The sequence below is a fragment of the Notolepis coatsorum genome, assembly GCF_963971535.1.
Source record: "Notolepis coatsorum genome assembly, chromosome: 19".
Taxonomy (NCBI): Eukaryota; Metazoa; Chordata; class Actinopteri; order Aulopiformes; family Paralepididae; genus Notolepis; species Notolepis coatsorum.
Genome location: NC_140183.1, coordinates 1,304,253 through 1,331,691, shown reverse-complemented (window position 1 = coordinate 1,331,691; position 27,439 = coordinate 1,304,253). Strand labels below are relative to the sequence as shown.

The 27,439-nt window shown below is 43.1% G+C and overlaps 1 protein-coding gene across 11 annotated transcripts in view; it reads left to right on the top strand.

Annotated features, from left to right (window-relative positions):
• Positions 1 to 27,439, top strand: part of LOC311246640 (plectin-like) — a gene marked incomplete at its 5' end in the record, with an annotated part of 146,553 nt that overhangs the window by 83,855 nt on the left and 35,259 nt on the right. For all 11 annotated transcript variants that reach the window (XM_084336794.1, XM_084336793.1, XM_084336792.1 and 8 more), the window contains 13 exons: positions 1,340 to 1,494; positions 2,247 to 2,580; positions 2,817 to 2,894; positions 3,363 to 3,524; positions 5,158 to 5,262; positions 5,641 to 5,736; positions 6,073 to 6,198; positions 7,665 to 7,817; positions 9,236 to 9,390; positions 12,430 to 12,556; positions 14,026 to 14,209; positions 24,301 to 24,458; positions 26,763 to 26,944. In XM_084336794.1, the coding sequence (XP_084192920.1) occupies positions 1,340 to 1,494; positions 2,247 to 2,580; positions 2,817 to 2,894; positions 3,363 to 3,524; positions 5,158 to 5,262; positions 5,641 to 5,736; positions 6,073 to 6,198; positions 7,665 to 7,817; positions 9,236 to 9,390; positions 12,430 to 12,556; positions 14,026 to 14,209; positions 24,301 to 24,458; positions 26,763 to 26,944 (2,015 nt within the window). The remainder of the gene's footprint in view (positions 1 to 1,339; positions 1,495 to 2,246; positions 2,581 to 2,816; positions 2,895 to 3,362; positions 3,525 to 5,157; positions 5,263 to 5,640; positions 5,737 to 6,072; positions 6,199 to 7,664; positions 7,818 to 9,235; positions 9,391 to 12,429; positions 12,557 to 14,025; positions 14,210 to 24,300; positions 24,459 to 26,762; positions 26,945 to 27,439) is intronic.

Sequence of the window (27,439 nt, the reverse complement as noted above, 5' to 3'; positions counted from 1 at the left end):
TAAACAATTAAATAAATAAAAAAGTATTACCCTACATACAATTTGTATCTATAGCACCTTTAACCCTTTCACTGCCACACTACCAAACTGTTAACCCTTTCACTGCGACAATACACAGAAGGTTAACCCCTTTCACTCCCACACTACAGAAGGTTAACCCTACCGTCGGTAGTGTGATAGTAAAGGGTTAACCTTCTGTGGTGTGGCAGTGAAAGGGTTAAGATTTGTGTGAGTAGTTACATTTTTTTTTTTTTAAGATGTTAGTGACTCTGCATGGCAGATGTGTGTGGGGGTAGAGAGTTCAAGAGCCAAGCGTAATACTGTACTAAGTAACCACTATATGGTGTAACTGTCAGATAAATATGCACCGTAGAGACATGGACGAGTTATAAATCCCCAAATATCCTAAATCCCCTAAGTGCAGGGTGGCCTTTACTTATCTGTCAATCATTGTGACTACTTATATCCGTTCCCCCTCTGCCCCTCTGGCTGGTACATTACCCGGCACGCGGGAGAGTTGATTGACGTGTTTTTCTGGTCCTCAGTGGGGGTGTAAAAAGTACCAAGAAATGATACTTAAGTGAAAGTATGGGTACCGTCCTAAAATCGTACTCTTTTTGAGAGTATCTGGCTAAAAACACACTTGAGTTAAAAAGTTTCTACTTTTAAATGTACTTAAGTACTAAAAAGTCAAAGTAAAAACCTTTTTTCTGACGGTCTATTCTTCTGATAGCAGGTGTTTAATCAAAGATCCCCGCTTTCTAGTCTTGCACAAGGACCAATCAGCATGGGAATGGGCGGGTTCATGTTCCATTGATGGGGATTTGATTGGCTGTTTTTAAATAAAGCGAGGCCGCAGGATTAATAACATTAACGTTAGTTCGGCCAGAGAAACAAATTCACTAATTAAAATGGTTGGACCTACGAGATTTGTACTTTGTAGGTCTGCATTTTAATCAAAGATCCCCGCTTTCTAGTCTTGCACAAGGACCAATCAGCATGGGTGTGGGCGGGTTCATGTTCCATTGATGGGGATTTGATTGACTGTTTTTAAATAAAGCGAGGCCGCAGGATTAATAACATTAACGTTAGTTCGGCCAGAGAAACAAATACACTAATTAAAATGGTTGGACCTACGAGATTTGTACTTTGTAGGTCTGCATTTTAAATGTAAGGAGTAAAAAGTATGTTTTTTTCCCCTCTGAAATGTAATTGAGTAAAAGTACAAGTATACAAACCTAATAATACTCGAGTAAAGTACAAATCCCCCAAAAAACAGTACTTAAGTATTGTAACGAAGTACAATCACTCAAGTACTTTGCACCCCTGGTCCTCTCAGGACATCCGGCTGCTGAGCGCGGGGAAGCCCGCCCAGCACGGCGTGGAGGTGGAGCGGGACCTGGACGCGGCCGACGGCCTGATCCGCCTGCTCTTCAACGACGTGCAGCTGCTGAAGGACGGACGCCACACGCAGGCCGAGCACATCTACCGCAGGTGAGCCCTATGGCAGCGCTCTGTCATCACGTGACGGACGCACGATGCTGCACTTATTGTATAGTGTGTAGTGTAGTGTATATTGTGTGTTGTTGTTGTTGTTATCATTATTTGTCAAATGAGTCAAGTCAAGTCAAGAGTTTTATTTGTCACGGCGTCATACAGGGCATACAGTGAAATGCGGGGGGGTCATGCCCACAGCAGTGATTGTGCAATAATACAAGTAATAAGAATAAGACATAACAGGTATAATGTACATACAGTTTACAAAAAGCATGGTAAAAGACATGCTAAGGTCCTGCGATAGTGCAATACAGTGTTAAGCTACGGATGAGGCACTGGGTCTTATGTACACTACTATACAATACTATACTATACGTTCCCTCAATGATTTTTGAGTTGAAATAAAGATGAATGAATGAATGAATGAATGAATGAATGAAAGTGAAACGGGACTAACCTGACCTGCCAGGTGGTCTGTTTCACAGAACCATCTGGGAAGTCGCCCTTTGAATCTGTTTGGAATCGGGCCAGCACTTAAACTAAAACACACTTGGTCAGGTGGATCTAAAGCCGGCTTCCAGTAGTCCCTCAAAGGACACCGATTGGTCAGAACCACTGTGGTTTGGGGCACAACAAGCACTCCATTTGAAGCCTGATGACGAGATGGATTATTATCACGTGACCGTGCGAAGACAGCCGCCGTGCCAGGTTATTAACATCAGACAACTCTGTTTCTCATCCCCCCAAAGGGTTTACCGTCTCCACGAGCGCCTGGTGAACCTGCGCAGTGAGTACAACCTGCGCTCGAAGACCACCGTGACCACCGTGACCATGGCCCAGGTCAACACGACCCAGTCCGCCCAGCAGCAGACCACCATGAAGGTGCGCCCGGAGCTGGACGAGGTGACGCTGCGCTACGCCCAGGACCTCCTGGCCTGGGTGGAGGAGAACCAGAAGCGCATGGATGAGGCCGAGTGGGGCTCCGACCTGCCCAGTGTGGAGTCGCACCTGGGCGGCCACAGAGGCCTGCACCAGAGCGTGGAGGATTTCCGTACCAAGATCCAACGGGCCAAGGCAGACGAGGTATGTAGGACCAAACCAGTAGCCTACCGGGTCCCAAAAACAACCCAGAGAGGGCCAAAGCTGAAATGATGATTTTTTTTTTTTAGCTTTCAACTTGTTTTTCATTAAAACTAGATCATGACAGAGAACGAATAAATCACCTGAGATGACTGATATTGAGTGGATGAATTACATGAGTTGAATGTAATGTTGATGTCTTACTTAATAAGAGTTTTATTTTTTTGTACGTTTCTCAGAGCCAGCTGTCTCCTGTCAGCAAAGGGACGTACAGAGAGTACCTGGGTAAACTGGACCTGCAGTACGCCAAACTACTGGTAAATATTCCAATGTACAGTTTTGCTTGTACAGTTGTAGTGTCCCCCACCCCTCCTTTCACCCCCCAACCCCCACCCCACCTACCCAACCTCCTCCAATGTACAGTTTCTACGTCAGTTTCTACGTCAAATGTATATACTCTCGTACTGTATTTGCAAATCTGGTATGTCATAAATGTCTAGATGTAGCAGTACTGTCTATCTGTATGTCATGTATGTCATAATATGTTATGATGAATTGAAAATGGGGGACCCTGATGTAAACAAGACGAAAGTCTTTCTCTGGTCTGCATCCCCTTAACAATTGTATGTATTGAGCCGTACTGTATTGTACCTATTCTGCAATCTGTTAATAAAGTTGTCAATCAATCAATCAATCAATATACAAGACATTAAAAGCCATATAATTTAGTTCTATATCACTGTGAACAAACAGAACATTTAAAATAAAACCTCTTTCTCCCCCAGAACTCTTCCAAGTCCCGCCTGCGCCACCTGGACTCTCTCCACGTCTTCGTCAGCGCCGCCACCAAGGAGCTCATGTGGCTCAACGACAAAGAGGAGGAGGAGGTGAACTTCGACTGGAGCGACCGGAACGCCAACATGACCGCCAAGAAGGACAACTACTCGGTGGGTCTACGTCCGCGGTCTCGTCCCGTACGGAGAAAAGTAGCATCGGCCGGGGGGAGTGGTGGTCCTGGGCACAGGGAGTGGTGGTCCTGGGCACAGGGAGTGGTGGTCCTGGGCACTGGGAGTGGTGGTCCTGGGCACAGGGAGTGGTGGTCCTGGGCACAGGGAGTGGTGGTCCTGGGCACAGGGAGTGGTGGTCCTGGGCACTGGGAGTGGTGGTCCTGGGCACTGGGAGTGGTGGTCCTGGGCACTGGGAGTGGTGGTCCTGGGCACTGGGAGTGGTGGTCCTGGGCACAGGGAGTGGTGGTCCTGGGCACAGGGAGTGGTGGTCCTGGGCACTGGGAGTGGTGGTCCTGGGCACAGGGAGTGGTGGTCCTGGGCACTGGGAGTGGTGGTCCTGGGCACAGGGAGTGGTGGTCCTGGGCACTGGGAGTGGTGGTCCTGGGCACTGGGAGTGGTGGTCCTGGGCACTGGGAGTGGTGGTCCTGGGCACAGGGAGTGGTGGTCCTGGGCACAGGGAGTGGTGGTCCTGGGCACAGGGAGTGGTGGTCCTGGGCACTGGGAGTGGTGGTCCTGGGCACAGGGAGTGGTGGTCCTGGGCACAGGGAGTGGTGGTCCTGGGCACTGGGAGTGGTGGTCCTGGGCACAGGGAGTGGTGGTCCTGGGCACTGGGAGTGGTGGTCCTGGGCACAGGGAGTGGTGGTCCTGGGCACAGGGAGTGGTGGTCCTGGGCACAGGGAGTGGTGGTCCTGGGCACAGGGAGTGGTGGTCCTGGGCACAGGGGGTGGTGGTCCTGGGCACAGGGAGTGGTGGTCCTGGGCACTGGGAGTGGTGGTCCTGGGCACAGGGAGTGGTGGTCCTGGGCACAGGGAGTGGTGGTCCTGGGCACAGGGAGTGGTGGTCCTGGGCACTGGGAGTGGTGGTCCTGGGCACAGGGAGTGGTGGTCCTGGGCACAGGGAGTGGTGGTCCTGGGCACAGGGGGAACAGAGGTTATAGGACATGGCAGGCAGTACAGACAGAGCAGGCAAGGCTAAGTACGTCCTCATACTTATAGGGTAGATAGGATAACACTGAGACGACCAGGAACAGGATCCGCAGGGTCGATATCCGGACCGTTGATGAGCTGACGACTCTCAGCTGAGCTGATAGATGGCGTCGGAAGCTGCCCATATAAGGGCGTGGAAGTGGGTAGAGCAATGGCGGCTCTCGTCATGATTGTGACACATGGTGTTTCAGAAAAGAGTCAGAAAAGAGTCAAGGTGTTTCCAAAAGAGTATCACAGTATTTCCATAATTTCATCATAATAACACAAACCAAAACATCATATAATAAATACCATGATTTTACCATTGGTATCGTGGTTTAAATTGGATCCTACCATGTTATGATTTAAGTACAAAAACTGTACAATGCCAATACCTACTTGACTGCTACCGTGACAGTGCCATGGTTAATTATTTACCATTAACCACGGTCAAACTGAAATGAGCATTAAACTACCATGATACTTTATTGTAAGGGATGACTCTTACACACACAAGAGACATGATATGCTTTTACTACTACTACTACTACTACTACTACTACTACTACTACTACTACTACATGAAGTGTCCCTTCTCTACGCTGCAGGGTCTAATGAGAGAGCTGGAACTGAGGGAGAAGAAGATCAATGACATCCAGGCGTCTGGAGAGAAGCTCATCAAGGAGGGACATCCAGGCAAGAAGACCATCGAGGTGAAGACCGGATCAATGTGTGGCGTCTACATGTTGTAGTTCTATACGTTCTATGTGTAGTGTCTACATGTTGTAGTTCTATGTGTAGTGTCTACATGTTGTAGTTCTATACGTTCTATGTGTAGCATCTACATTTTGTAGTTCTATGTGTAGTGTCTACATGTTGTAGTTCTATGTGTAGTGTCTACATGTTGTAGTTCTATGTGTAGTGTCTACATGTTGTAGTTCTATAGGTTCTATGTGTAGTGTCTACATGTTGTAGTTCTATAGGGTCTATGTGTAGTGTCTACAAGAATTGTAAACGGCCCCCTGGTGGCCTTGTTGTGTAATGTCATCGCTTGTTGAGAATGGTCCTCATCTCCTCCTGTCTTCTCTCAGTCCTTCACCAGCGCTCTGCAGACTCAGTGGAGCTGGATCCTCCAACTGTGCTGCTGCATCGAGGCTCACCTCAAAGAAAACACATCCTACTATCAGGTACACAGCCTACTACTGTACTACTACTACTACTACACTACCTCTACTACACCTGCTACTACTACTGTACTGTACTACTACTATACTACTATACTACTACTGTACTACTACTACTACTATCACTATCACTATTACTACTAATTCTACTACTACTACTAACTGAATTTCCTCAAGGGGATCAATAAAGGAATATCTTATCTTATCTTATCTACTACTACTACTACACTTAAAACTTTAATAATTCTTAAAAATCACTTTAATAACCACTTAGTCACTTCGATGTGACTCTCTGGGTTATATTGTTTAATGTGTGTATGTTATGTCTCTTCCTCTCAGTTCTTTGCTGACGTGAAGGAGGCCCAGGACAAGATGAAGAAGATGCAGGAGACCATGAAGAAGAAGTACAGCTGTGACCGCTCCACCACCGCCACGCGCCTGGAGGACCTGCTGCAGGACGCCGCGGTACGGACCAGACCGGACCAGACCAGACCAGACCAGACCAGACCAGACCAGACCAGACTGGACCAGACCAGACCAGACCAGACCACTTAATACCAGACCAGACCAGACCACTTAATACCAGACCAGACCACTTAATAGCAGACCAGACCAGACCACTTAATAGCAGACCAGACCACTTAATACCAGACCAGACCAGACCACTTAATAGCAGACCAGACCAGACCACTTAATACCAGACCAGACCACTTAATAGCAGACCAGACCACTTAATACCAGACCAGACCACTTAATACCAGACCAGACCAGACCACTTAATAGCAGACCAGACCAGACCACTTAATACCAGACCAGACCACTTAATAGCAGACCAGACCAGACCACTTAATAGCAGACCAGACCAGACCACTTAATACCAGACCAGACCAGACCACTTAATAGCAGACCAGACCAGACCACTTAATAGCAGACCAGACCACTTAATACCAGACCAGACCAGACCACTTAATAGCAGACCAGACCAGACCACTTAATAGCAGACCAGACCACTTAATACCAGACCAGACCAGACCACTTAATAGCAGACCAGACCAGACCAGACCACTTAATAGCAGACCAGACCACTTAATAGCAGACCAGACCACTTAATACCAGACCAGACCAGACCACTTAATAGCAGACCAGACCAGACCACTTAATAGCAGACCAGACCAGACCACTTAATAGCAGACCAGACCACTTAATACCAGACCAGACCATTTAATACCAGACCACTTAATACCAGACCAGACCACTTAATACCAGACCAGACCATTTAATACCAGACCAGACCACTTAATACCAGACCAGACCACTTAATACCAAACCAGACCACTTAATACCAGACCAGACCAGACCACTTAATACCAGACCAGACCTCTTAATACTAGACCAGACCACTTAATGGACTGTAGCAGACCAGACCACTTAATGAACTGTACCAGACCACTTAATGGACTGTAGCAGACCAGACCACTTAATGGACTGTAGCAGACCAGACCACTTAATGGACTGTACCAGACCAGACCACTTAATGACGCTGACAGATGTTTGTTCTCTCTGCTGAACTAATAGCTGAAGTTCTTCTTCTTAGTGTGTGGCATGTTGAAACCAGGCACCTATAGACCTTTTCAGTGGAATTGCGTTGCTAGGGGAACAGTTTGATCCAAAGCTAATATCCTGTCGGCTATTAGCAAACACAAGTAGTTACTGTACTACTGGGAGACAAATCACACTGTAAGAGGTAGCGCTGTGGCCCAGTAGGAATGTTGTGAGTCGTCCTGTTCTTATATAAGTCTAGTACTGCAATGGCAAACGAGCGTGGGTCCGTTTTGGAATGTTTGTGTTGAAAAAAGTCTATTATCACTTATCATTATTACTAATATGTATTATTAAGATGGTCTAATCTCGCCCGATGTTTGTTCCGACAGGAGGAGAAGGAGCAGCTGAACGACTTCAAGACTCATCTGTCCAGCCTGAACAGGAGGGCCAAGTCCGTCATCCAGCTGAAACCTCGTAACCCCACCACCCCGATCAAGGGCAAGCTCCCCATCCAGGCCGTCTGCGACTTCAAACAGATGGAGGTCAGAACGCGTTGCTTTATAAACCAATATAGAGGCCTCTAGTCGGCTGCCTGCCACCAATAGACGGGTCATGGGTTTGTGTAACGAGGTCGTAGCCACATAGTAACCGAAGTAACCGCAGAGTATTAGCCCCTGTTTACCCCCTGCCTCACTTCCTGAATTGGATCCTTTTCACGTGGCGCCGACTGGGACGGACTGTGGTTAGTAAACATGGTCCTGTGTTGCTGCTGGTATTGATGGGAAAATACAGTATATCAAAATTGAATGTACCGCAATGCAAAAATGTGACAGTATACGTATCACGGGGCAGAAACATTGTATTGTACTTCCCAGTAGACTGCACAGTACCTCCCAGTAGTTTTTTAGATGATATATATTAGATTAGCATACTGCACCTTATGTGTATACTGTATACTTACTTCATCAGAGCATATATTTAGCATTTATATTTTTTTTTATTATATATATATATTAGATTAGATATTAGTTATTAGATTATATATATATATATATATATATATATATATATTGTACCTATATTTATTGTAGGGAAAATATAACTGAGAGGGCATACATACCCTCATCTTGCACCTTGACCTTTTTACACTGCCCACTTGCCCATATACCAAATTCATTATATTGTTTACACTGGCTATTTTTATTTATTATTATTCTATAAAAAAATGTACTTCTACACTGTACTATAATTCTATGACCTGTATCATGTCTTCTACCACCTGTACCCCTCCCCTCCCCCCTCCCCCATGCTGCTATGATGCTTGAATTTCCCCAAGGGGATCAATAAAGGAATATCTTATCGTATCTTATCTTAGACTGCAAAGTACCTCCCAGCAGACTTCTTATTATAATAATAATAATAATACATTCGATTTATATAGTGCTTTCTTTTAGAAATCAGCGTTATTTTACACTAGTGGGAGGGAGCTCTCTAAAGCTATGCTTTAGGCAACTGGCTTGTCCTTCCGCGTTCCCGTTTTGCGCTCCGATTGGCCACGCACGTTTCTGGTCATGTGACATGTGCGCCCAATAGCGTGACGAGCTGTGTCTTTGCCCATTTCCTGCGTCGAACAGCCTGCAAACTACCTGCCGTTCTATCGCCATGCTCCAAGACAAACTCTAACCTTAACCAACTTCGAAAGAGTGCCTAAGCTTAACCGTGCAAAAACTTGCCGTCCCACAATTGGCGCACATGTCACATGACCAGAAACGTGCGTGGCCAATCAGAGCGCAAAACGGGAACGCGGAAGGACAAGCCAGTTGCCTAAAGTATAGAGGCGGGAGGGAGTTCCAGAGCTGCCCTGCAGAAACAAACTGTGAAGGTTGGACTTGGGGGATGGAGAGAGAGAGAGAGAGAGCAGGCTGATGGGTAGATCTGATACTGTGTCTCACTGCTGCAGATCACGGTCCATAAGGGAGAAGAGTGTGCTCTGCTCAACAACTCCCAGCCGTCCAAGTGGAGGGTTCTGAACCACTCAGGCACCGAGGCGGTGGTGCCGTCAGTCTGCTTCCTAGCGCCCCCTGTCAACAAGGAGGCTGTCGACGGCGCTTCCAGGTGAGAACACCAGACTACTGGTCTCCAACACACTGTGTCTCACTGGTGTAATAATCACTGTTTTACTTTATTTAATACACCGTGTCTCACTGGTGTAATAATCACTGTTTTACTTTATTTAATACACCGTGTCTCACTGGTGTAATAATCACTGTTTTACTTTATTTAATACACCGTGTCTCACTGGTGTAATAATCACTGTTTTACTTTATTTAATACACCGTGTATCACTGGTGTAATAATCACTGTTTTACTTTATTTAATACACCGTATCTCACTGGTGTAATAATCACTGTTTTACTTTATTTAATACACCGTGTCTCACTGGTGTAATAATCACTGTTTTACTTTATTTAATACACCGTATCTCACTGGTGTAATAATCACTGTTTTACTTTATTTAATACACCGTACAGTATCTCACTGGTGTAATAATCACTGTTTTACTTTATTTAATACACCGTGTCTCACTGGTGTAATAATCACTGTTTTACTTTATTTAATACACCGTGTCTCACTGGTGTAATAATCACTGTTTTACTTTATTTAATACACCGTGTCTCACTGGTGTAATAATCACTGTTTTACTTTATTTAATACACCGTGTCTCACTGGTGTAATAATCACTGTTTTACTTTATTTAATACACCGTGTCTCACTGGTGTAATAATCACTGTTTTACTTTATTTAATACACCGTGTCTCACTGGTGTAATAATCACTGTTTTACTTTATTTAATACACCGTGTCTCACTGTAATAATCACTGTTTTACTTTATTTAATACACCGTATCTCACTGTAATAATCACTGTTTTACTTTATTTAATACACCGTATCTCACTGGTGTAATAATCACTGTTTTACTTTATTTAATACACCGTATCTCACTGGTGTAATAATCACTGTTTTACTTTATTTAATACACCGTATCTCACTGGTGTAATAATCACTGTTTTACTTTATTTAATACACCGTATCTCACTGGTGTAATAATCACTGTTTTACTTTATTTAATACACAGTATCTCACTGGTGTAATAATCACTGTTTTACTTTATTTAATACACTGTGTCTCACTGGTGTAATAATCACTGTTTTACTTTATTTAATACACCGTGTCTCACTGGTGTAATAATCACTGTTTTACTTTATTTAATACACCGTATCTCACTGGTGTAATAATCACTGTTTTACTGTATTTAATACACCGTGTCTCACTGGTGTAATAATCACGGTTTTACTTTATTTAATACACCGTATCTCACTGGTGTAATAATCACTGTTTTACTTTATTTAATACACCGTATCTCATTGGTGTAATAATCACCGTTTTACTTTATTTAATACACCGTGTCTGACTGGTGTAATAATCACTGTTTTACTTTATTTAATACACCGTATCTCACTGGTGTAATAATCACTGTTTTACTTTATTTAATACACCGTATCTCACTGGTGTAATAATCACTGTTTTACTTTATTTAATACACCGTGTCTCATTGGTGTAATAATCACCGTTTTACTTTATTTAATACACCGTATCTCACTGGTGTAATAATCACTGTTTTACTTTATTTAATACACCGTATCTCACTGGTGTAATAATCACTGTTTTACTTTATTTAATACACCGTGTCTCACTGGTGTAATAATCACTGTTTTACTTTATTTAATACACCGTGTCTCACTGGTGTAATAATCACTGTTTTACTTTATTTAATACACCGTGTCTCATTGGTGTAATAATCACTGTTTTACTTTATTTAATACACCGTGTCTCACTGGTGTAATAATCACTGTTTTACTTTATTTAATACACCGTGTCTCACTGGTGTAATAATCACTGTTTTACTTTATTTAATACACCGTATCTCACTGGTGTAATAATCACTGTTTTACTTTATTTAATACACCGTATCTCACTGGTGTAATAATCACTGTTTTACTTTATTTAATACACCGTGTCTCACTGGTGTAATAATCACTGTTTTACTTTATTTAATACACCGTATCTCACTGGTGTAATAATCACTGTTTTACTTTATTTAATACACCATATAGTGTCTCACTGGTGTAATAATCACTGTTTTACTTTATTTAAGGAGCTTTATTGCCATGACATAAATGTGTACATATCGCCAAAGCAGGAATTCAGTTCAAACTAGTAAAAAATATATAATAATTTTCTTTTAATATTAATATTACAAAAACGACGGAAAACTGTATAAGTAAATATTTTCTTGTGTCTTTTCTTCTTTTCTTTATATTGACTATTGATGGATAATAATGATGATATCAGCATTTCTAAATGTATACCGTTACATTATGTTTATGTATATGTTTATATATATCTTACTCATTGTAATGATATTCCACCCAGCCTGAATGTTGACTACTGATGGATAATAATGATGATATCATTTTGACATGACATTTCTACAGTCACATATAGGGATGTCCCGATCCGATCACGGGATTTTCAGAAGATCGGGATAGAAAAAATTTTAAAATCTGGATTTTTTTTTTATTATTATTATTCAACAAACATGACCATGTTTACGTCTTAAACTCATACTGAGGCCTTAGTTTTGGTTTTAAATTGCATATCATCATTAATTTATTTATTGTCACACAGAGCAGAAGAATTTTGCCAAAACAAACGCATTTCCTTTGATTTAACTATACATCAAAGGATTTATGTCAAGGATGAGGGACATCCACTAGTTGCAGAACTTGCAGTCACCTGATTTTTACAGACGATGGCGCCATTGCTCTCATGAAGCAGCAGGTTGGAGGCGGAGTTTTTAGATTACTCCGGTTGCAATGCCTCGCTTGAATGAAGTTAACTTTTCACCTGGATAACGTCAACATTCAGGGTGAATGTAATGTGAGAAATTGGGATGGGGGACATTATTATTATTATTATTTTTTTTAATTATCGGTAGATACTCAAAATCACATGATCAAGATCGGATCGGGAGCAAAAAAATTTGATCGGGACATCCCTAATCATGTGTATTATGCATGTTGTCCCTCCCAGTCTGGACGCCGGCCACCAGCAGCTGCTGACCCTGTGGCAGGTGCTCCATGTGGACCTGCGGAGCCTGCTGTCCTGGCAGTACCTGACCAGAGACATCACACAGATCCGCTCCTGGAACATCACCATTGTCAGTATCAACGGCACAATCTATTATCGGCCGATATTGGCATTAAAATGTGATATCGGAAATTATCGGTATCGGTTAAATTTTTTTTTACATTTATTTTACATTTATTTAACCTTTATTTACCCAGGCAAGCAAGTAAGAACAAATTCTGATTTTATTTATTGTCAAAAGTATGCATAATGTGTTAATTCCACAACAAGAGATATGTAATTACCTGAAATTATTCCGTTTTTGGGGGGGGGGGGGGGGGGGGGGGGGGGGCCTGCATATATCGGTATCGGTTGATATCGGTATCGGAAATGAAGAGTTGGACAATATCGGTAACTCGGATATCTGTAAAAAAGCCAATATCGAACATCCCTATATACAATATGTATGTATACAGTATACATGTAGCTTCCTTCAGAGGAAAATAAACCTTTTATAAAACGAATGTAAAACTCATGGTAATTCAAAATAATTGTCAATGTTGTTTTATTAACGTTTATTTTATTAACGTAACATTGTAAAAACAACTTTTACAATATAAAAATGATAGATTATAAATGGAGTAGTATTGTACATTATAGATAGAGGAATATTTTAGATTATAGATGGAGGAGGAGGAGCAGTATTGCAGATTATAGATTGAGGAGAAGGAGGGGTGTTGTAGATTATAGATGGAGCAGTATTGTAGATTATAGATGGAGCAGTATTGTATATTATAGATGGGGGAGCAGTATTGTAGATTATAGATGGAGCAGTATTGTATATTATAGATGGAGGAGTATTGTAGATTATATATGGGGGAGCAGTATTGTAGATTATAGATGGAGCAGTATTGTATATTATAGATGGAGTATTGTAGATTATAGATGGGGGAGCAGTATTGTAGATTATAGATGGAGCAGTATTGTAGATTATAGATGGAGGAGCAGTATTGTAGATTATAGATGGAGCAGTATTGTAGATTATAGATGGAGCAGTATTGTAGATTATAGATGGAGGAGCAGTATTGTAGATTATAGATGGAGCAGTATTGTAGATTATAGATGGAGCAGTATTGTAGATTATAGATGGAGCAGTATTGTAGATTATAGGAGGAGCAGTATTGTAGATTATAGATGGAGCAGTATTGTAGATTATAGATGGAGCAGTATTGTAGATTATAGATGGAGCAGTATTGTAGATTATAGATGGAGCAGTATTGTAGATTATAGATGGAGCAGTATTGTATATTATAGATGGAGTATTGTAGATTATAGATGGAGGAGGAGTATTGTAGATTATAGATGGAGGAGGAGTATTGTAGATTATAGATGGAGGAGGAGTATTGTAGATTATAGATGGGAGCAGTATTGTATATTATAGATGGGCGAGGAGTATTGTATATTATAGACAACCTGGGGGAGGAGTATTGTAGATGATATGTTACGGTATAGTAGTAGTGCATGAGTCCACCTCTCACCCTCTCCGTGTGTCCTGTGTAGTTCAAGATGATGAAGACCGAGGAGTACCGGCTGATGATGAGGAACCTGGAGCTCCACTACCAGGACTTCATGCGCGACAGCCAGGACTCCCAACTCTTCGGGCCCGACGACCGCATGCAGATCGAGGGGGACTTCACCAAGACCACGCAGCACTTTGACAACCTGCTCCGCTCCATGGAGAAAGGTGAGCGTCCTCTGAAGCAGACATGCTTGGTATGAGAATGAGAGAGGAGAAAAATGCACGAGCCCTCCGGTTGGCGCCGGGCTGAGAAAAAGAGAAAGAACCCACACGAGCCTCTGCTTCGAGCCTAAACCTGGCATTTCTAAACTCCTTAAAAAAAGGATTACTCTATATATTGAAATTCTTTATTGGGAAAACTACGTTGAGATACAGTATCTCGTTTTCGAGAGGGTCCCACATTTTGTGCAATGTAATTCAGAATCAGAACACAACACCAAATAAAGGACAAACACAACAATTCACATTATACTCTACATAAAAATGTTATCTATACCACCTTAAAAAAAGTGGAATAATAGACAAAAGTACTGTATAAAATCAGTAGAGATCTGTTCAATGTGTCATTCTTTCTGCTTTTTAGTAGCCCGTGTTCACAAAGGTGAATGAAGTTCCACGTGTGGAATTTCCATGAGTCCAGTGACTTATTGACTGTCAATGTTGTGGCTTCCAGTGAGACCCATCCCTCTCCTACTGACCAATTAAAAAATATATGATAATCATCATTTAGTAAGAGCACTCTGGGAGAGCAAGGCGCTATACAGAATAAAGTTTTACTTTGCACCTTTAAATTTAAATTTCAGGTGGCATTAAGAACTGGTTTCCCCCCCTGTGTGTTGGCTGTTTAACTACAGTAGGCGTAAGTAAATAAGAGACAAAAATAAAAAGGAAATACATATAAATATGGCCCCTGACCCATCACAGCACCAAGGATTTTCTTTTTTTAACTTTACTGTAAAAAAAAAAAGAAACCCGCTCAAACCTCAGTCTTCTTCAAGGCCGTGCTACTCTGCTGCTGGGAGAATGTCCATTTAGGGTACGGTGCAAAATATAGATGATTAAAAAAAATAAAGTACATTTATTTGTTTTTGCAGTCAGGCCAATGAATTTAGAAGCAGGCCAGGCCAGTGTTTCTAGTTGCACCAGCGCAATAGTTGGATAACCTAGGTGGGGAACAACCAGGAGATCACTGCAACTCACAAGTTGGAGAACTCTCTCTTGCTCTCACACACAGACAAAGGGAGCCGCATGCGATTGGTGGAGGCGGGACCCTTAAAAGGAACTGCTAATCATTGACACATGCTAGCCTGTAATAATCCCCCCCAGAAAAATCTACTTTGCATTTGATATATTGCAAATATATGCCATCACACACTGGCATTTAAAGGGTTCGAATTATAAAATGAATATGTGTTATCAGGGCTGAAGTTGAATTTTTTATCAATTACAAAAAAACTGAAAATCCATAAAAATTTGTTGTTGCTAATCATACATATGCTAGCCTGTTTAACAATAATTTGTGATGCCATCACAAACACTTGGCATTTAAAGGGTACACATAAAAAAATTCCTGCACGAGAATGCAGGAAATGAAGGCTTTGTAACAATTTCTTGCACCCCCAGACCCCCTGCTTAAAAAGTGGCCTGACTGGGGCTATATTTTACACTATTTCCTGGCCTGAATGATTTCCCCAATCCGGCCCTGGTTAAAAGCCTCCAATGCTTATTAGTGTGTGTGTGTTTGAACGTTTGATGTTTCAACCATACATTTCAATTTATAAAAAAAAAAAAAAAGAAATCCTATAATAGTGGGGGTCGCGACAGTTATTTGGGGGTCGCAGCCTGAAAAGTTTGGGAAACCCTAGATTAGAGAGGCTACCCGCACACTTGTAAACAGTCGCCCAAAACACATTCTAGAGATTCCCACTTTTTACTGGTACATATCTAATAGTCTTTAGATGACTAAATATTTTATATATATATATATTCTAAAAGTATAATTTCACTTCCATCTCCCTGTCGACATGAAATTCCCAAACGCTGACGGTAAAAGCCTGGATGTTGTGCAAAATGGGGCATGACCGAATTTGGTCCCAGTCAAAGAGTGTGACTGAGATTAGTCTACGTTCCGTTAGAGAACTTCACCGCCAATTGAAACCGAACCACAAGCAAACATGACGAGGGCACAAAAAAAACTACACTGGGGGAAAGAAAATTAGTGACACATTCCAAACTCAGTTAGAGGCAGTCTCAGGAGCTCTAAGGTATTATTGCAATATTTCAGATGCCATCCTTCATTATTTTACTCGGGTTCCAAATACCCTTTTGTAACTACTTTTCTATGATTATGATGTGCAATACTGAAAATGTATATTATAGAGTATTTTTTAAATAGTTATGGCCACCAGTGATCGGGGACATTGAATCCTGTGTTGTGTTAATTACCCACTCATGAAATAATTGTATTGCCATTTGCCAAATAAGTATTGCCATTTCTTCATCCAACACTCTTGTAATGACTTATTACAAGTTCTGGCCTACCAAATTCCAGCTTCATAAATGCAGCTGCTAGAATCCTGAACAAAGCCAGAAAATGTGACCACACACACACCACCCCATCCTCCCTGCATCGGCTCCCAATCCAGGCCACAGACTTTAAAGTGCTTCTGCAAACAAAATACACTGGTTTACACCACTGCATTTAGCGTTCCATTACGATAGACACTGGCACGTGCCGTCTGCACCAAAGAGACAGACATTAGGCTCAACAAGATGCAGGCAGCGATGAAGTTATAAAAGTCTTTATTTAAAACAGTATACAGTAGATACACGAAAAGAATTAAAACACATAAAAAGCTTTTAAAAGTACATGACTCATGAGTCTTCTAGATCATGCTACATAAGGAACCGCAAACCGATCAAGATGCACCTTGATGGAGAGAAGAATCTAGAGGGGGGTGAAAATGGGTCCATGTCAAGTTGATTGTAAGTACAAGTAAGCAGCCATCAAATCAAGAGCAATAACTACAGACAAGGTTTTCCACAAGGTGAATGGGTTCATTTTTAAAACTAGGATTTTAGGCTACTACAAAGAACATGACCAACCAACCATACAGTAGGTCTCTAGATGAAAGATGAAGACAAGGAGTTCTACCTTCAAGAAGCTGACGTCATCGGTCGTGTCCTGCAGTAGAAGTAGTGCTTCAGTCAGTGACATCGCCTTAAGCCTGGTCTCCGTCCAGCACCGACAGTCATCACGACTTGCCAACGCAGTCAGCTGGAGTGAAAAACAAAACAGGACACTTGATGAGGAAACTTGCTACCAGTATAACCAAGTAAGCTGATTAGTGCAAACTGTTAAATCATAGTCTCAACCATTGTCTGGACAAGCATCAGGTGAAGGTCCTTCTTCAGAGAAGCACACAACTCCACGTCAAGGGCAACACCCCACATCCTGGTCTGCGGGAGGGGCGGGACCACAGGCGGTACCCTCATATGCGGGAGGGGTGGGGCCACACCCCGCACCCTGGCTTGTGGGAGGGGTGGGACCGCACGCCTCAACCTGGCCTGTGGGAGGGGTGGGACCACACGCCGTACCCTCAGCTGTGGGAGGGGTGGGACCGCACGCCTCACCCTGGCCTGTGGGAGGGGTGGTACCACACGCCGTACCCTCATCTGTGGGAGGGGTGGGACCGCAAGCCTCACCCCGGCGTGTGGGAGGGGTGGGGCCACACGCCGCACCCTGGCCTGTGGGAGGGGCGAGGCCACATGCTGCACCCCGGCCTGTGGGAGGGGCGGGACCACACGCTGCACCCCGGCCTGTGGGAGGAGTCATAGAGATTGAGCAGCGTTATTAATTACATTGAAAAACGGGTGACATTCTGAGCCAGCACTTGAGCTGAGAGCCAGTCACAGACTATTGGACCATCACTGTCCCTAATAAGGCATCATGTGGACCAATGGTCATCTACTCGCTAGATGTTCCGTGTCAACACTTCCTTTGGTCTGTCCTCCTTCCAATTTGCTGCTCCCAGCAGTTGGAACGAGGTGCAAAAGATGGACAAATTGATTTCTCCCCCCCCCCCCCCCCCCATGATTGACCTGCCTGGTTAAAATATAACTCCTCATCTGGTGGTTTTGGTCAGGGCTAAACAAAATAAATGTTGACAAGGAATGGGCAGGTTTTAGTAACCCTCCTCACCTCAGGGCATTCAATGCAGTCCAGATGTCCAAGTTTAATCTGAATCAATGGAAGCACCTCCTGGGACGATATAGAAATATATGCAGGCATAAATACATGTTGCAAGAAAACTGTGCTTTGCAGATTTAATGTTTTTTTTATCCACTTTTTCAATTTTTCTCCCATCCCAATTTCATATTGCCAATTCTCCCCTCCCCCGTCTTGAACGTTGCTAGACTATGCCTTCCACTGGTCTGCTGTAGTGAGGATTGAAGCCTTGCATCACGTGTCCCCTCCGGTACACGAGGAGGCAGCCTGTCGCATCTTTTCACCAGACAGCGTGAACTCAGTGGCGAGGAGTAACGCGTGAGAGGCTCACACTGCCTCCGATACTTCCCGTCTCTGCCGTGCAGGCGTCCCTCAACCGACCTGTAGGAGTAGCTGTCCACAACGTCCAGATCCCCACCCATCGACTTTCACCCGCTACCTCTGTCAATTGAGATAGTATGACGACTGGCCCAATCTCCGCTACGCCACCCAGGCACCTGGCAGATTAAAGTTTTATTATAGAAATACTTTAAGGCGGCTAGGTGGCGCAGTGGGCAAGGCGCTCACCACTAATGCAGGAGATGCTGGGTTCGAGCCCAGCTCTCGGCGTTGCTACCAGCTTGGCTGGTCGTTCATACTAATACAATTGGCAGTATTAGGGGTTGGGAAGCTGGTGATCGGACGTTGTGGACAGCGACTCCTACAGGTCGGTTGGTGCGCCTGCGCAGTAGAAGTCAGGAAGCGACGGGGCGGCATGGCCTAACAGCGTTCGAGACAGGGGAGGGTAGAATTGGACAATACAAAATTAGGGAAGAGAGAATAGAAAAATTGGGAGAAAACACTTTTATTATCCCGTGGGAAATTTTACACTGCAAATCGCTCAACATTTAGACAGAACAGGTCACGAATAAGACTTAAAACAAATCAAGTTGCCTAAGATAAGAGTATTAAGAGTAATACAGTTACTACAGACATGAGCTTACCTCCAGAGCCTCAGATATGGTCAGAACATCATGTTCGTTTCCCGTGTGAGTCCGTGTGGCACATGACTGGCACAACAGGCCATCATCCTTCCTACAGAAGAGGCTCAGCACACGGTGGTGCACTGGGCACATCCTGTCCTCCGGTCCCCCTACAGGTGTGGAGGCCATCCTGAAGTACTCGATAATGTCTTGTAGAACACAATTGACTTGCAAGGCTGGTCGACCCAATAAGTCTTCGCGGCACATTGGACAGCTGGCTTGGTGCCCCTGGCACGCCTCAAAACAAGCCTTGCAGAAGGTGTGGCCACACTGCGTGGAGACGGGCTCAGTGAACAGGTCCAAGCAGATGGGACACTGCAGGTTCTGGGCAGCCTCTGCACCATTGGAAGCCATCTAGGGGCAGAGAGAAGTTACTGGGCTACATATTGGACCAGACAAGAATCAGGGTGGAGGCTCAACATCAAGAGGGCACTCGCAACAACTGACAGTCACTGGGGAAAGGTGCACACATGATGTAGGCAATACATCTTGATTATGCCAAATGCAGTAACCAGACAACCTATTAAACCAAGGTCCTAAACATTATGCCAATAGCACTAACCATACACTAAGGAAAAAAATACAATTGGAAGAGGATAATCATCAAATTGTAAATGTTTAAGGACCTTTCTTTTTTCCGTCAAATCTTAAGATTCCCATAGAGATCATTTAGCTGGCGCTTTACGACTTACACGTTCTGTACGACAAGTCATAAAAGGGCACAACTAGACCTAGCTTCATTACACCCCTAACATGAATATATTTTCTATTAGCCTCCTTTGGAACTAATCTGTATACATGAGCAGCCTTCACGTGAAAATAAAGTGACACGCATTAACATGAAGGCGCTGGGAGAGAGTTAGCAAGACATTAAGGTGTTGTAAGTGGTATGCATTTTGTTATGTTAAAATAGCTCTACATTCCAACAGCCATCACTTAGATGTTTGGTAAGTAACATAAAACACATATCCCATCCCATTCCCACTTCACCTATAGTCAGGAGAGAACTCTACACTGTAAAAGAAATTGTCAAATTTGAATAAAAACTAGTTAAAAGCAAATATGTGCTTGAAACAGTCAAATAACCTGTAAGCAAATTAAATATATAGGATTCTCTCCCGATTGGATAAAGTGGGAAGGGATATCAGAAAATGGATTTGGGAGACCCATGTTACTGAACAAACACTGAATCAGTGCACGGCCGTCCAAATGTAGAGCCATTTAGCAAATATTTTAACTAAATAAATACCCTTTGATGATGGCTTTACTAATAATTAGGGCTGTCAAAATGAATGCTTTAACTTGATTAATTAAAATTATTTAAAGCATTAAAATAAATTAATCTAGATTCATCTATAGAGTGAAAAACCTTCAATCTTAGCACCATGCAGATATAAGAAAGAGGTCTAGCTGAGTCAATGTTGATGGTTGTTGAACATTTGTATTTCACAGGAGAGAAACTGTATTCAAAGAAAGCTTAAAATAGTCTTTGAATCTAAATATACTTGGTGTTGATTTTACATTAATTCCATGATTTTACTCAAGTAAATATCTGTTACAAGCTTCGGTCTTAAGCAGAAAAATGCTATTTTTTATCTAGTACAGAAAATTGAGAGATTAATTAGTTAAATTGTTTTAATCTATCAACAGCACTACTAATAAATTATTCTTGGGACTTAAATATAAAAACACCTTTCAAACCTGTTCAGATAGTCAGCCCTCTTCAGTTGATGGCAAAGCGTATAGACACACAGATGCGGGATGGACTGCACGCTGTCACATGAGACGTCTGCCCTGGAAACAGTCTGCCATCTTAACTGTGGGCTGCTATTATAAAGCCAAGGTGTATCTCCATGACCTCATCACGCACCTATGGGAGACTGGGAGAGAGCTGGGGGAGGTGTCTGGAGAGTGTCCTTCAGCCAATCTCCAGGTCCTCTCCCAACGAGGTCAACTGCCCACAGCCGTGCCTGATCATGTACCAATTAGTCAATCAACGTCCACTACCAGTGGAACAGTCTGTGAATGTGGTGCTAAAGCAATGTCCAAAACATGAGACAATTCAAACTGAATTATAAAGAAATTATTTCCACGAGGTACAGGGATGAGGAAGGGAGTTGACATTCACGGGTGTTTACATTTTTATTTAATTTCTTTCATGTTTTACATATATAATAATTTCTTTTGTTTTGCATATATTTATAGTTGTTTTGTGAGGTTTTAAATTAGTACATTAATTTGAAGTAATGGAAAAGGGGTAGGATTAAATAAGTGTATACTTCTTCCTACTCCTTTTTGAATGTAAATTGAGTTATGTTTTTATTTTATTTCTTTTCATTTCATTGCTACAGATCAATGATTTGTTTTTGTTTTATATTGTTTGTATATATATACTTTTTTTGTGTTTTGTTGTCTATTCTGTTGTTTTAGCTCATTTTAATGTTTAATTTTTTTTTCATTCTCTTCACATGTTTTATTTCTTGTATTTTTACTGATGTTTTAAAAAATTCCAAGGATTTTCCAAACTCCAAACTCACTTAGAGGCATTCAAGAAAACAAGTCCTTCTTTCTCAGGCTGTTTCAAGAGCTCTCAGAGGTATTATTGCAATATGCAATATTTCAGATGCCATCCTTCATTATTTTACTCTTATTACATGGCGTTTTCACATTCGCCGAAATGCTTGCTTGTGATTGGTCAATAGCCCCCCGACTGCGGTCATTATTTTTCAATAATGACCGCTGTTTTTTCAATAATGACCGCAGTGCGCAGCTGTTGGCAATCAAGCCCACTGACACACTGTTTCAGTGCAATTCAGTGCTGCCGGCGATGACAGGGGGCGGAGCGACGAGCGGAGCCAGAACACAGCGGAGCCAGAACAGAGCTGCTGCCCGCGATAATAATAATCACTTTATTTGGGCTGACAGAGCCACAGAACAACTGCGATTTGTCAAATGAATTAGGTATATTGTTAGTAAGTTAGCCATGTAATAAGCGGGATAATGTATAGCCTACTCGGTCATTGTCGCAAAATAATTGACCTTCACTACGTTTAAAACACCTCGGCGCGGCGCCTCTGTATTTTAAACTCCGTGTCGGTCAATTATTTTGCGACAATGACCTCGTAGCCATACATTATCCCTTACTTATAATAGGTTCCAAATACCCTTGTGTACCTACTTTTCTATTATTATGATGTCCAATATTGAAAAAATACAGAAAATGTATTAATTAATTAATCGATTTTCTGTATTCTTTTTACTATATGTTTTATCTATATAAAAAAAATATATAAAATAAATACTGTATATATTATATACAGTATTTCTTTTTTAAATATAGTTAAAGGGGAACTATTTGACTATTTCTTTCACTATTTGGGCAATTTTACACAATTCCTGTGAGTCTATGGAACACCTCTGTAAGTTTTCTTAATTTTTTTTTATTCATTGTTTTGTATTTCTAATCAAGTACTCAAAAACAGCATTTTTCTACCTCAAGCTCTTAAGCCGTTTTGAGGCTGGGCTCCAACCACTGTGTGGCCTGGTGCCAACTGCCACATTATTATGCAGCTGAGAAACCTCTGACATCACAGATGTGCACATTTTCAGATGACTCAGTTCAGTGAGGGTGAATATTGTGAGAGGAGAATTGGAAGAATGCACCAATATGAGAATTAGAGACATAGATCATTTCATTAATTTATTCTTAACACGAGACAATAATAAACAAAACAGGTAATAATCACAAAAGAAGGTAAAACGAGGTCAGAACGACTTGATGAAAAGCCACGAGGCTCCAAGCGCTGCTTGTTAGAGCGTTGGAACGGTGGAATGGAGGTGCGAGTGGGTTCTCTCTTCTTTATTACTCGCTGTGTACTTGGTATGTACTTGTACTTTGCAGTATAAGTGGTGTAGCAGCCTTAGATAACTGTTAATTCACCTTTCAGGACCAGTGGTTAAACGTGAAGGTGAGTGATGTGAAGCTGAGTGAAGCTAATGCTCACCAAGCCAACGTGTGGCCACGCTTTGAGACATGGATGGGATGTTAAAGATATATATATATATATATAAAATACACGTTTTTCACCGCTTCATTGAGTTCACGTTGAATGTTCAGCTTCTCTGGGGCTCTGAGCGACTCTGCACGTTGTTTCTGAAGCTCCTGGTCCCAACAAGGCTTTCATATTTTCTTTTCTTGCAACACAGCGCTGAAGAAGAATGCAAAACAGTAGTACTATGTACAGTATGTACAGTAGTTTGTTAAGCTGCGTTGTGCTTTTGTCACACCCATTGCTTTGAATGTAAGCTGTGTGTATGTGTGATGCAACATGCATGCTTGATGATTATGAAAAGTGCACGGATAAACGCCTTCATATATGTCTCTACATTAAACATATCCTCATCAACTGATTTTTAGTACTGCACATGCTACCAAAAGTTGGCACCGATTTCTAGCTTCTCTGTGACTTTGTGGTTAACTTAACAGTGTGGTTAGGGTTAAGATCGAGGTTGTGTTATGGTGAGGTTAAGGTTAGAGTTATGGTTAGGTTATGGTTTAAAAAGTTAAGGAATTGGTATATATGACTTAGCAAAATATCCATCCAAAAACACCACATACCACAGTGAATGTTATACCATTTTATACCACTTCACAAACCTCTTGTTAGGTTATTAAAAAATCCTATCATCTACTCTGCATGAGTGGAAATTAAGCTGATCAAAGTTGCTGCAGTGTTCAAAGTGTGCACACTGACAACACACAGCTCGCACAGACAACATAATGCGGTGCATTAGTGCAAAACGCGGGACTGTCCCACAACTAGTCGGGGTGTTTGGTTTCTACTCTCCTCTATTTCTATAATTCTATATTATTTGACCACTGGTTTGATGCAGGTTTCCCCTTAGCCTTACCCTGAGGGTCAGTGTTCCCCTTAGCCGTACCCTGAGGGCCAGTGGTAGTCCATCCAAGCTCTCTGTCTCTAAACTCTTTCTGACGCTCCACGCAGGCCAACAGGACGAGTCTGAATGTAAGACCTACCTCACTCAGCTGAGAGAACTTCGCCTGTGCATAGAGAACTGTGAGAACCGCACCTTGGCCCGCATACGCACGCCTGTGGACAAGGACCCTCTGAAGGAATGTGCCCAGAAGGCCACAGAGCAGAAGGTACCACACACACTCATGACCACAGCAGAATTACCCACATTGTGCTTTTTACTCTTTGTTCCTGCACTCAGACAAGACGATTATAGTCCAGTAGCTCCAGAGAGAGAGGGTTTAGCACAAGGACTGGATGTAGTAGGGCTCAGCTAACGGAACGTAAACCAAATGCGTCCACATTTTTATAGGATTCGATCACATTTTCATAACAATAGCACCCTGCGCCGTTTTCATTGAGGTTTCTTACAAATTAACGATGCTCTATGTTGTCCTTTATATGCCGATTATCATTTGAATCTTAAATTGTACCATATGTCCCCCTTTAGACAACATATGTAACGCTACCAGCGCACTTTTGGTAAGATAATTAGTTGACCATTCGCGGTCGCTATACCGAGGTCGCAGTATTAGTTTACCGCTGTTCAGATCACGTCGAAGAATATAGACACATCCCAGTGACCTGCGACCTGTGCTAACGCTCTTGGGAAATGCAGTGTTGTAGTTTTCAACATTTTCACCTTTTAATTTTAAACCAATGCTGCCATCTACTGACAACAGAAAGTGTTGTCTAATCGTCACCTTGAGAGCCGCTTCCGTATACAGCGTCGCCCGAAACCCATTCTAGAGATTCCCACTTTTTACTGGGAGAGGGGCGTGGCCGTATTTGGTCCCAGACAATAAGAGTGACTGCGATTGGTCACTGTGACGTTAGCTGAGAAATATAACTTCCAACAACTCTTCTTGTCTGACTCTGGGTGAAGATGGCAAATAAGTACATTTCCCATAATGTTGGAGCATTCCTTTAAGGCTCAAATAAGACTGGTTAGCGTGTTCAGTCATTATGATGGGATGTCTGTGATTGCTTCCCACGTATTGCTAGACCTTGGAGCACAAGGAGTTGGCTTGGGCTCCGGTGCTTGACGCACGTTTGAGCTTTTACACGCGTGATTTTCTTGAAATGTTTGAAATATGCATATGAATTATCGCTAATTTAATCAAGGCCTACCATATTTAGAATGCCAATATTTTGACATTCTTATGTTATGTTAAGGATTCATATGATTGGGATGAACATGGAGGGCGTTACGTTACAGAACACCATCTCTCCACTTTATATTACACTAAATCATCACTTCTGCAAGTTTTCAATTAAGCCAGAAGGCCGGTGAGGGCAGGGAAGTTCCCAAAATACAATACTTAGCCACTGACTGGCACCACCGGGCAAGACAACGTCCTTCACAGAGAAGGGAGGGAAGGATGAGATGGGTTTGCCTGACAGAGAGGAGGGTTAGAAACGGCTCCAGTAGCAATAAAAACAAGAGAAACAAACCAGAAAACCAGATTGTACCGGAGAGAGAGAGAGAGAGAGAGAGAGAGAGAGAGAGAGAGAGAGAGAGAGAGAGAGAGAGAGAGAGAGAGAGGAGCAATGACTCAGTGGAAAGGAGTAGGATAGGCGGGCGGAGGTAGATTGAAGGAGAGGAGGGGGAAGAGGAGGGAGGGAGGGAGGGAGGGAGGGAGGGAGGGAGGGAGGGAGGGTGGAGGGGTGGGTGGAATGCCATACTCACCCTCTCCACCTCAGCTGGGGCAGAGAAGAGGATTACAGGCAGGAGGTTTAGACAGGATCACAGACACGGACATCAAGAGAACTGTTAGCTGAGGTGCAGAGCTCTAGGCTTTGAGTTCTCCTGGTTCCTTGGTGAGAGATGGAGAGTGACGGTCTGTCAGGCCCACCTGCTGCCTTACTGCCCACGCTGCTCTGGACCCTGCTGGCCTGGGGCCCTTACTGCCCACGCTGCTCTGGACCCTGCTGGCCTGGGGCCCTTACTGCCCACGCTGCTCTGGACCCCGCTGGCCTGGGGCCCTTACTGCCCACGCTGCTCTGGACCCCGCTGGCCTGGGGCCCTTACTGCCCACGCTGCTCTGGACCCTGCTGGCCTGGGGCCCTTACTGCCCACGCTGCTCTGGACCCTGCTGGCCTGGGGCCCTTACTGCCCACGCTGCTCTGGACCCTGCTGGCCTGGGGCCTGTTGAGGCTGATCCAGCACCTGTGGCCAGTCATGACACAAGGAAACTCCATGCAGGTTGTGTTCTGTTTTTTGAAGGATGGGAGTTAACACCTGCTCTTTCTCGAATGACTTCTTTCAACAAGTTGAGTTGGAAGTTTAACTTTATGAACTCGATTTTTTACTTGTCTTCCACGTTTCTCGTCCGGGAGAGATCTTTTCTTCTTCCATCTTTCTCTTCAAGATGATGATGATGATGATTTTCTTCCAGTTAATGCATCCTCTCGTTGTCTTTTCCATTCCACAGAAAGTGCACAAGGAGCTGGAGGGCATCAGGAAGGACCTGGACATGGTGTCTGTGAAGACGCAGGAGGTCCTGGCCTCCTCTCAGACGTCCTCCTCCTCCGCCCCCGTCCTGCGCTCCGAGCTGGAGCTGACCGTGCAGAAGATGGACCACACCCACATGCTGTCCTCCGTCTACCTGGAGAAGTGAGGACCCCTTTCCCCCTGGCCCCTTTCGTGACCGCTGATGCACGCCTTGCTTTGAATACAGCAGTCACTTGCTCGACCCAACTAGCCACGGGAACATTCACCCTGAAGCACTGGTTATTTACGAACGGTTAGTTCTACATTTATCACAGAGACAGTTCAAAGGTACTCACAGTTGCACGAGGGTTTCACACACAAAACCGGGGTGGTTTGAAACATTAAAATTTTTTTTATAAACGAGTAAAAATCACTGAGCTAGCCTTGCGTCAAAATGGCTTACTCTTGTTCTTCCACATTGTGACATGCCGGAGGGCTGTGATTGCTGGGCGCACCAGGCATGTGACACAGCAGAAGAAGAGAAGAAGCCAATCACAGCGCTCCGGCATGTCACAATGCGGAAGAACAAGAGTAAGCCATTTGACCCAAGGCTAGCTCAGTGATTTTTACCAGTTTATAAAAAATATTTAAAACGGTTTTGTGTGTGAAACCCTCGTG